Source organism: Silene latifolia, chromosome 3, assembly GCF_048544455.1.
Source record: "Silene latifolia isolate original U9 population chromosome 3, ASM4854445v1, whole genome shotgun sequence".
Classification (NCBI taxonomy): Eukaryota; Viridiplantae; Streptophyta; class Magnoliopsida; order Caryophyllales; family Caryophyllaceae; genus Silene; species Silene latifolia.
In genome coordinates, this window is record NC_133528.1 from 146,841,639 (window position 1) to 146,852,741 (window position 11,103).

At 33.9% G+C, this 11,103-nt stretch overlaps 2 protein-coding genes across 3 annotated transcripts; one reads left to right on the forward strand and one right to left on the reverse strand.

Annotated features, from left to right (window-relative positions):
• Window positions 1-3,316: 3,316 nt before the first annotated feature.
• LOC141648345 (uncharacterized) lies at window positions 3,317-7,616 on the forward strand. The gene is made up of 9 exons (XM_074456901.1): window positions 3,317-3,403; window positions 3,771-4,189; window positions 4,278-4,356; window positions 4,997-5,147; window positions 5,273-5,445; window positions 5,520-5,620; window positions 5,708-5,766; window positions 6,131-6,201; window positions 6,912-7,616. The coding sequence occupies exons 2-9, from the start codon at window positions 3,795-3,797 to the stop codon at window positions 7,104-7,106; spliced, it is 1,224 nt and encodes a 407-aa protein (XP_074313002.1). The 5' UTR covers window positions 3,317-3,403; window positions 3,771-3,794; the 3' UTR covers window positions 7,107-7,616.
• A 63-nt stretch (window positions 7,617-7,679) lies between these two features.
• On the reverse strand, window positions 7,680-10,887 carry LOC141648346 (uncharacterized). 2 transcript variants are annotated; one of them, XM_074456902.1, is made up of 9 exons: window positions 10,774-10,887; window positions 9,665-10,083; window positions 9,489-9,567; window positions 9,262-9,412; window positions 8,980-9,158; window positions 8,793-8,890; window positions 8,367-8,410; window positions 8,186-8,274; window positions 7,680-8,084 (listed from the first exon to the last, which is right to left on the reverse strand). In XM_074456902.1, exons 2-9 carry the CDS (start codon window positions 10,075-10,077, stop codon window positions 7,899-7,901), a joined length of 1,239 nt encoding a protein of 412 aa, XP_074313003.1. In that variant the 5' UTR covers window positions 10,078-10,083; window positions 10,774-10,887; the 3' UTR covers window positions 7,680-7,898. The 2 variants fall into 2 exon arrangements, with proteins under 2 accessions (XP_074313003.1, XP_074313004.1); XM_074456903.1 differs by having other exon boundaries at window positions 9,665-10,089; window positions 10,774-10,860.
• Window positions 10,888-11,103: the final 216 nt, after the last annotated feature.

Genomic DNA, 11,103 nt, shown 5'->3' on the forward strand with positions numbered 1-11,103 from the left:
TTTTTTTAAAAAAATCATGACATACTACTTTTTTTTTCTCATATTAAAATAAATTAGGTGAAATATAAAAATTTGAAGGTATAAAATTTGGAATGAATCCTCCTATATACTAAGTGAATAAAATTCTCCAAAGTTTTCCTCAAAAGGTATCAAGCTAAATAAGAAAACAAAAATACTTCTTTCTTTAAATTATTATCACTTCATCAAAATATAACCTTTTAATCAAATAATAATATTTTATTTGAAAATCTAAATTATAATATTTTAATTAAAGAAGATAAATTCACTGTAATTTTATAAACTATAAATTTCTAAATTTTTGTTATGTATTATTATATATGAGAGAATGACTTGACACATTTTGTATAAAACAAAATATTAAACTGATATAATTAGCTTCATCACAAAAAAAATAAAAAAATCATTAACATAATTTGAGAAAATTTATTATTTGTAATCATTAGTTTATGTTAAAGAAAAAAATCATTAAACATATTTTATAACTTTACTAAATTCTCTTGATTAGTTAATAGTTCATTTTTTTCTCATATCGAAATACGATGAGATATATGAAAAATATGAAACATTAATAATGTATCAATTTAAAATATTTAAATAATAACTAAAAATAAAACCTCTATATATACCGCAAATGTGTGGGATTTACACTATTAAATACCAATAGTATAATTGTTACATTCTCTAATATCCCTATCTAAAAAACCGCGCATTTGCGCGGGATCTATACTAGTTAAAAATAACATTGCATGAAATCATTACTATCTAATTAAAAAGGTAGCTTAGAACATTCAATTCCATTTCACATGACATTTTCACACCCCATTAACTCCTATTCATTTTTATTGATTATTTAATTATATTGACAATATGACATGCATGGAATATTAATTGTATTTATAAAACTATAATCTATAATTAAAAAGTAAACCAAATTATCTACCATTATCTGAATGTCATATTTTAAATTTCATAAGATAATTTCTAAACCTTTCTTATGCAAAGTGGATTTTGTAAAAAAAAAAAATAGAATAATAATAAAGCAAATGTTTTACATTCCATTTCTCTTTTGCTCCATATTTATGTCTATATTAAATTTCATAATAATGAAAAAAATCTGTAACTTAATAATTTAAATATAAAATATATAAATCTAATTAAAAGGCAAGCAAAACTAACTATCATCATTTACATGTCATATTTTAATTACATAATAAGACAACATCTTAAATCAATCTCCTGTAAAGTGGATCTTGTAAAAAAATAAATTATACTAATAATAATCAAGCAAAACTTATACATTCCATTTCTCTTTATTCCTTATTAATGTTTATATTAAATTTCATAATAATGAAAAATGATGCTCAAAAGTCGTGAACCTTGATTCATATTTATACCTATATTAATTTTGATAATAATGAAAAAATGATGCTCAAAAGTCATAAAACGCATCCTCAATTCTTTATATATTTTTGATTGAAGACAAAATTTATAAGTCAAAATTTTTCTTATCTCTATCGTCAGTAGAATTAAATGTATCACTAAACTTTCCTATCATTCTATTAACATCAAGCCAAGTGTATTAAGGTTTTAAAATTATTAACTAAATTATTTACTTTTTATGTAAGTTCCATTGGGTTATGAAATGTTCATCACATTTTCAATTTCATCGTTTGTGTTTGTTTTGTTCTCATTTAGGGGCTATCAAGATTTGTGGGGTTGAGCTATTTAAAGGTAATATACTTACATCTCTACGACTTCATTCTCATTCCTTTTTTCTTTCACTATTTAAGAGGAAACTTAAGTTAACAACGATAATATTGCTTAAAACAAATTTCACTATTTTGTTGGTTAATTCGGACTAATTCTTGAGTAACTTTTTTTATTATAGGGTCGATTCGTTGGAAAAGAAGACTATATGGAGAAGTAAAATATTAGGATAGCTTAAATAACTATATATTGGAGACTAACTACAAGATTGACGACATCAACGTGAATGACTAATAGTTTTTTTTTTTTTTTTTTTTTTTCAAATGTATATTTTATTTTGGTATTTGTTTGTTTTTTTCATCGTTTTACCTTTGAAAAATAGCAATATTCACCTACTTTGGCTTATTTAATTTATCGACTTTGATCTCTATGTTAACATGTAAATGCCCGTAATCTTAGTACGCAATCAATGATGACTTATTCATAAGGTGAGCTTACTATATGTTTTGATATTTTATAAAATTTCAATTATTAAAAACACTAGAAACGTCACACTCAAAACAAAACATCCCGTGAATTTCATGGGCCACAAAACTAGTTTAGGATTTAAATTGGTGGGAAAGATTGAAATTTTGGATGTAATTAGAGCAGTCGGAAGTTGGTAGGAATAAACATATGTTAATTAGCAAATGTTAACAAAAGGGACAGACGGAAAAATGGGTATTAATGGAAAAGTTAACGGAAATTGCTGTCAAGGGTCACCATGTAGAAATTCAAACAATTTAAGGGCATCTCGTAGATTTTTGTAAAATGAGGGGTACTACTTAAAATTGAAAAAACATGGGATACCATATAGAAAAAAGGGAAAATGCATGGTGTCCTTGAGGGTTGTTATTTTGCACGAAATACCCAAAATTTTGAATTTTAACTCCTAGCCACGAAATAACTCGGGTTTACGAGATCGGAACTTGATGGTTTTTTCAAAAAAATCGTCTTTTCGAGAACTACGATTTGAAAAAAAAAAATTGAGTTTGTAATTCGTGACCAAGAGATATGATCACTCAAAGTTTGTTCGGTAAAAAAATTTTGACATACAAAAACTCCTAGCCACGGGATCCGAATACCACAATTTTTTTTTCCAAATCGTAGTTCTCGAAAAGAGGATCGTTTTGAAAAAAAATATTGTTACATTCTGATCTCGTAAACACGAGTTATGACATCTTAAAGTTTTTCGGATCAAAATTTTGGGCATTTCGTGCGAAATGACAAATCTCGAGGACACCGTATGCATTTTCCATAAAAATCCAAAAATAAAAAAAATAATTTAAAAGGAGAAGATGTATAATTAATTAATTGACACGTTTTAATGTTAACACGCACTTGGGAGACTTGAACTGTTCCTTTTTTTTTTTTTTTTTTTTTTTTTTTGGTAACGAGGGAACCCGCAGCCGCTACCTTCGGTGCGCACTGGGTAAACCCGCGGGTGTACGTGATAGCCTGCAAACCACGTATACCAGGTAAACCACCCAAGGGTGACAGGCTCGAAGTCTATTAGGCATGGACTCAGGCTAAAAATGATCCACAAGAAACTTGAACTGTTTCGTAAAGGGAATTTGTGTTCCCTTACCCCGGCTTCTCCGATATTGTCTGCCGCCTCGACCCTGACATAGCACAGGTATTCCGTATTCATCTGTATATTGTTAGCATAAATTAGTCTACTTTAGTCAAAAGTTTTAGCAATTACTCGTATTTCATTATTTAGCATGAATTTGCATATTACTCACTCTGTCCCGGTCATTTGTTGTCTTTTTCATTTTTGGGTGTCTCGGTCATTTGTTGTCCTTTCTATTTTAAGAATAAATTTGATGAGTAATTTGATATTTCACATTCAATTTAATCCACTTATCATTTAATAATTGGCCTAATCCCCTTTAGTCTTTGTGTCAAAATCAAAGGACAACAAATGATCGGTGCAACAGAGGGAGTATATTTTATCAATTTTCCAGAAATAATTCTTTCTGGGTTCATTGTATTTGTTGCAGTTGTTAGAAAGCCACAGGATAGCAATGACTATTATAAATTACAAAGGATTTGCTACAAGCTTTGATGAAATCCTTCAAACAGATAACGAGGGGAAGTTGTTGAATTTGCTTCGAAACTGCCATATTAATCACACTATTATCAACTCGTTGGCGAATGAGTGTGTAGAATTCGGTGCCTCAAAGTGTTTGATTACCTTGATCAGAGGAGAAGTTTGCAATATGCATCCTACATTTGATGCAGCAAACTTGCCTGATAACGGTGTGACTCCCCTTGCTTACATTGCACATAGCTGCCCTCTAGATACCCAAGTTATCGACCTAATATTCACTAAGTGCGGTGGTACTTGTCTTGCAAATGTTTACTGCACCATTGGTGTACTCGAGGGGCTTCCAATTCATTTTCTTCTCGTTAACTTGAGGTTGTTTTGGTTTTCTCATCTGTCTTTTTTTAGTTCACTTAATCTCTGAGTGAGTTTCTTAGTTTTGTTATTTGCCAACTTATTGCAGTGTTATAGAGCACCTATATTTGTGGAATCGATGCAGGTCTATCGCCAAACTTGTTATTCTACTCTGCGTGTGGGAAACGGTTGGTCGTTTGTTAGCCTTGTTCTTCTTCTTCTTCTCTTTTACCCTTAGTTGAAACAAAGTTAAAGTTTGCTCTTTTCCACTTGCTACTAGCTTAGGTGAAAGAGATACTCCCTCCTGTCCGATCATTTGTTGTCCTTTTCCATATTGGGGTGTCTAAGTGAGTTGTTGTCCTTTTTATTTTAAGAATGAACAATTTGATCATTCACCAAAGGACAACAATTGACCGGGACGGAGGGAGTATTTAGGATATCCATTTAGGAACAAAAAAATTGATTTTAACAAGTTTATATTATAGACACAACTACACAAGGTTGCTGTAATGTCAATTTCTCCGAGTGAGGATATCGCTCAAGAGCATGGTAATATATTTTGGTTTGTCACCTCACCATGAAATTGGTCTAGTGGCATTGTGCCTTAAATACGGTCGATACCGCCTCAAAATACTTCGAAACTTGGCTTCTTAGTTGGTATTTGTTGTTCATCTTTCATTTGATGTAAATCGTGCCAATTTTGAAAATTTGCTTTGCATGGCTGTTCTGAAATGATTCTGTATTTGTCACCTATTTTTCCTTTTTCTTTGCTACTTATTGTACTACATACGAAATATCTAACTTTTGTTAATTTTACTACATATATAGAAACCAATCTTGGATTCTTTACGAGTTCTCGTAAATCACACAGACTCAATCAACAGTATTGCTTGGAATATTTTAAGTAATGGAGGGTTGAAGCAGTTTGCAGCCTTACTTTTGATTGCTCGCGAGAAAGTTATAGCCCCGTTTGACACAGGTGAATGTGCATTATCTATCCTCTTGACGACTGCTTTGCAGCATTACAACTTGGTGAAAACTAAAGAGTGTGGTACTGTGGTCCTGTTGTACATGTGCTAAATTTGTTGTCGGATTATTTCGTAGGTTTGACGATTCACCAATATATAACTAATGAAATCAACTTAGTTCCCGAAGATAAAGCTAGCCTTGATCAAGTTGAGTCCAAATGTATACTCAGAGATGCGCAAACTCTGCTTGCTCTGTTTGAACTAGCTGGTGATGATTTGAGTTCATATTGTTGCTCAATGCAGAAATACGTATGTTTTCTACCATTTAGGAGTACAACTGTTTATCTTGTAGGCGATTTGATTCTACTTTTTACCTCATTCAGGTTTCTGCAGATGATGTGGTGGACGATATTTGTGGCTTGTTGATAAAACATAAAGTTAGATTGATAATGGAGGATATCGATTTAATTGACTCTCCTCCTAAGTACGGGCATGCTTCTTTTGATTGCGATTCATTTCTCTTTCATTTTGTCTTTGTTAAAGTATTTTTTGTTAAATTCTTTGTTGGTAGGGGATATGTTGGCCGTGCTATCCCAGATTCAAAAGATTATAACCCGTCGGAGGATATATGTAAGTTTTCTTTGGATGGTTTCAGATTCTTCTCATTTTTTTCTTTATTGACTTAAAATGAAATTCAACCACTATTTCACCTAAGTGTCATCATGATATATAGATCAAATGTTCCTTTCTCTCACAGTTATGCTTAAAAGTTTCGTTATTAGAGGAGTTAGTTTATAATTCCCACCTTTTCTACGCCTCATTTTCTAAATTTCCACGTTTTCTAATCTTTTTTCTTAAACCCCCACATTTTATAGAACGTTTTTCCAAAATTCCCGTCAAAAGATCATTTTTATTTTTGTCAAAATAAAACACTGTCAATTAAATGAATGCTCTAAAATGTTTTTTTTTTTTTTTTTTTCGTTAATCCTTCCAGGTTACATGGAAGCTAAATTGGAACCTCGTCCAGCTTTACCCCAAACTTCCGCTTACTCAAGATTCTATGATGTAAGTTGAGTTATATATCCTAAAGAGTTCTATTGTACTGTCTACTTCATATCTTTCATGATTTTGAAAGAGAGATCTAGGGCTTGTTTATTGGGATATTAGATTGACAAAATTTTGAGGGAAAGAGCGGGTTTGGAGGGGGTTCCGGTAGAGTTTCAAAACACTTTTAAACCTTAAAACCTCTAGTAACATATAAGGAGTACAAACAAGTTAGGCCCATTTTTGTTATTCCCCGAATTCTTACTCATTATTCCTAATTTAACTCCAGCATGTTAGCCAACTTGAAAACTCCTATAAAGGTTGTCCTTGCCCAAAAATTTATTTGGAAATTACAAATTTGTTATCAAAAATAGGGGACCTCGCGTCCAAAAGGCGTGCGCCTTCGCCTTGTATCAAACTAAGGTTCAAACATTAAAGTGGAATATACTCCTTCCGTCCCGATCATTTATTTCCCTATCATATTTGGGTGTCTTATATTGGGAAATTTTTTTGAAGGGTAATAACCTATTGTCCACTTGTTATTCATAACAATATCTACAAATGGTCCCTCCTTACTCCTTGGTATTTGTGCAAAACCAATGATAACAATGATCGTTACGGAGGGAGTAATTGTTTGACATGTAGGGTATGTGATTTTTGATTGGTGTGATGTTTTTTTTTCCGCTCTTGCATAAATTTTGTGATCTATATGAGTGTGGATCTCTTTTCAGTTTGCCTACGGCTGGCCGCTTTACCAGGCAATATCACTACCAATCCCTAGTTGTTTGCAAGGAAGACTTTACTCCACCCGAGCTTGTCAAGTTGGGAAGATGAGCATGTCACTTCCGCGTACTGCTGTCAGTCCTATGCCTAGGCGTTTGGGTTATATTGCTATGAAATATATGGGTAGGTTTAGATTTCTCTGATGACTAAAGGTTTGTTTGGATGGAGGGATTTGGAGAGAAAGGAAAGGGAGGGAGAGTAGGGGATTTAAAATAAAATCTCTTATTTGGATAGCAAATAATAGAGGGAAATGGAAGGGGAGGTAAATGGAGGGATTCATTTTCCCTCCTCCAAAGCAAATCAAAATCTCTTCCTATTGGATTTGGAGGAAAATTGTATCCGAACACCCCTCCCAATCCCTTCCCTTCCCTTCCCTTCGTTTCTCTTCCCTCTTCCTCCCTAGCCTCCCTTGCCCTCCTATTTCGTATCCAAACAAGGCCTAAGGTAGTAAGGTGGCTTATCGACCTGAAAGCAGATTATGTAATGCTGTATTTATTGATGTAAGCATCTTAATTTGGCGAATGTTATTTGCTCTTTTGTTTTGTAAACTTGTAATACGACTTTAAAATAGATCATGTAAAATTAATCACTAGGAAATTGGTGTAACAAGTGTGTGTTTTTGATTAATGACAATTGTTAGTTTGGATCTTCTAGTGAGTGTAGAAATGCCAACAAAGAAAAAAAAAAAGGAAATCGACACTCGGTCACTTGAATTCAGCAAAAGGGGCCTCGGAAATAGAGTAGTGTATAAATTAAAGTGAATTACAAATGACAGAAATTAGTTTTTGCACTCACTGATGAAATTCATGTTCTTTTCATCTGAAAGTTAACAATCAGGGTTAAGCTGCTACAAACAATACCAGTATTACCAAATACATGAGAGAAATACTAGCGAACATAAATAACATGCTTAAGCGTAGACGGCAGTGAACATCTTAAAATTTAATCCCTCTCTTGAGTCTACGGGCAATCAAAGCCAGATGCTTCCGCGAAATGCCTGAACCTCCATTATCGACCTGACCTGCTGCCGTTCTGAATAGCCGTAGCTCGGAAGCACAAGGATTCTTCATGCTTAGCAGTGGACCTGACTTTAGCTTGTGAAATAACACACACGTCCCAGGCTGAAAAGATACCAGTTTTACATTACCAACCAAACGACCCCTCCATTTTTATTCAGGGTATTGAGGTAAAATAAACATATTCAACTCACAACAAAACTTACGTAAGAATAGCTGTGACGAGTCGCACCAAAACCTTGGGCCCGAGTAAGAGATGAAGGTAAACAGTATTTCTTGTCTTGACTTTCGGGATCTGTTTCACAAGTATTCAATATAGGCAAGTGAATCTCCTCACTACGCCACCAAAACAGTGAGCATATAGTGAAAGCATAGTTTATCGCTTACCTGACAACTTGAACAAACTTGCATTTTTAACCTCGGCACAATCCCTATTGAGCAAAAATAGAAGCAAATATAAGAGTTATTTATAAAATATAAACTATCACCTTGCTAATGAGGCATCTGGTTCAACAAAGTCGGAATGGAAAGGGATATCATGAGGGAATGCATCTAGAAACCCATACGTAATAGTTTTTGGCGTGGTTCACTCCAAAGTTGTATAGATGAGGAATGGAGTTTGAGTCCGTCAAGTTTCCAAGTCCATTCCAAAATTGTCTAACTAGAAAATTGACACCTAAATGATTTTTAGAATTTCTAAATGTTTTTAAAAACTCGCACTTTTATACAAACATTTTCTTCAAAACTTCCACCAATAGCCGACTTATATACCAAAACGCCTCTAATAACAACGGCATAAACAATGACAAGTACCTGTAACAATCTCTTAGGTCAAGGTCTATTGGCTCCAGAGCATAACCAGCCTTGTTCAGGACACTAGCAACATCCGTCAATACTTTGTGGGGAGGAACCTGTCAGAAAATTAAATAAAAATCAAGCAATGATCTGATCAGAAGTTTGTAAATAGCTGATTGATTTTTAAGTTTATATTCATACATACATATTCGTGCATTGAACTGCAATATAAGCTCAAAGCAGCACCAGCTCTCTCAAAAATATCAAGCAGCTTGTAGACTTCTATAAGCATGGACTGAAATAAAGCTTCTTCGTAGTCAAGATCTCCCTTCTTAGAGTTCAACTTCTGCACCATCTCTATTATGCGTTGTCGAATTGTCAAGCCTATGTGGCAGTACGTAGATTCCAATAGACGTCGCAGTAAGTTAAGTTATTAACTGATCATAATATCCACAAAGATTTTTCAAGCACAAGAGAAACAAAATACCCGAGTCAAATGGAACCAAGACCTTTTCTTGAGCCACAAGAAGCAAAGCTGCAAATGATGCCAATTTTCCTTGTTTAACATATGACAATGCAATATTGTTGAGCCTATCCGTGTGTGGAGCAAGCAACCGTGCACAGTTCAAACTTGGTCTCTACATCAGGAGACAGTAAAACATATCAAATATGAATAATGATTGAAGCTCAGGGTCGGATACAGAAACAACCCACCGTTTCCCATTGGCAGAGTAATATAATAAGTTTGATGAGAGAGTCGCCTGAAGACCATGGGAGTAGATGGGGTTTATAACTGGCAAAAGGGAGAAATAAGAGTGACAAAATCAGAAGATGCCTTTGTGAGATCGAGTAATAAAAGATGAAAGGCTGAAGAGGGTCAACAGTAGTACCTCAACGACAAGAGTGCATGATCTAGCGGACAGATAGGATGATCATCAAAAGCATATGTATACAGTTTACACTTAATGTTGGCTTGATCAGCTGGCCCTTGCTTGAGCATTAGGTCAATAATATCATCCGCTTCAGGGAAGAAGTAAGCAACATAAGCAAGAGGTGTTGGTTCTGCGGAATATTGAGCTGCTTCTCTAGCATAAAGTTGATGGGGACTTATGCCAGCCTCCCCTTGGATGATTGCGAGCAAACACTTTTTGGCATGAAACAATGCACACCTCCTCACCGCATTCTTCAAATTTACAGTATGAGCATTAGCTGAGAGCAGTCGCACGAACCGTTCCTTGTCATCACTTTTAAATATCTCAATCACATCAGCATCCACATAACCTTCAAAGGGGTCTGTTTTCATCTTTCACTGTTGCTTCACAACAAGGGTAATAATCTAATTAATTAACCAAATCCAATCACAATAAACTAGCATCTCAATTTTAACCAATAATCCTCTAGGGGTTGCACAACAAGGGTAATAATCTAATGAAACCCGTACAATTTAAAATTAAGGGAAAATGTACGTGGTGCCCTTGAAGTTTTGATTTTTGCCGAAATACCCAATTTTTTGTTCCGGAAAACTTCAAGAGGCTATAACCCGTGTCTACGAGTTCAGAAAGTGATAATTTTTTTTTTCAAATACTTTGTGGGGAGGAACCTGTCAGAAAATTAAATAAAAATCAAGCAATGATCCGATCAGAAGTTTGTAAATAGCTGATTGATTTTTAAGTTTATATTCATACATACATATTCGTACGAACAACGAACATAAGAATAGTAAATATGATAATGTTTCCCGAATCTCGATTCTAAATTTCTACTTCTAATAAATTAAAAAGACTAGAACTTTAGAGGGTAAACTCCAAAGTTAACAGAACAATTTGATTAATAAATCAGAAGGAAGAAAGACTGTAACTAGACAGGTCTCAAATAATGCTCATGGACGTTGTAATCATTTGTTTAAGTTCGATTAAAATACCGCTGAGAAATAATAAAAAAGTTAAACAAATAATTGGGAGTTTGGTAACAGGTGAGAAATTAAGGAGAATTGACTTACATTTTAAGGGTTTAGACGCCCCCAAGAGGGAGAGGGAGAGCTACAGATGAATAGCAAACCGTGGATAGAGATGTAATCGAGTCTGACTAATATCGAGTTTGTCTATATTTCTCTATTAAGAGGCTTCTCTTGATTTTTATACTGTTTGAATTGCTGTTTAGAGGTTGATGTATGAAAGGTGCTCGATGAAATTTCCCAAAGGAAATTAAGGGGTTGTTTGGTTCAAAGTGTGGGAATGAAATGGAATGGAGTTAGAACCTCATACCTTTTAACACTTGTTTGGTTCAATTTTGTAATGGATTGTAATTCAATCAATAAACGAAATGTAAC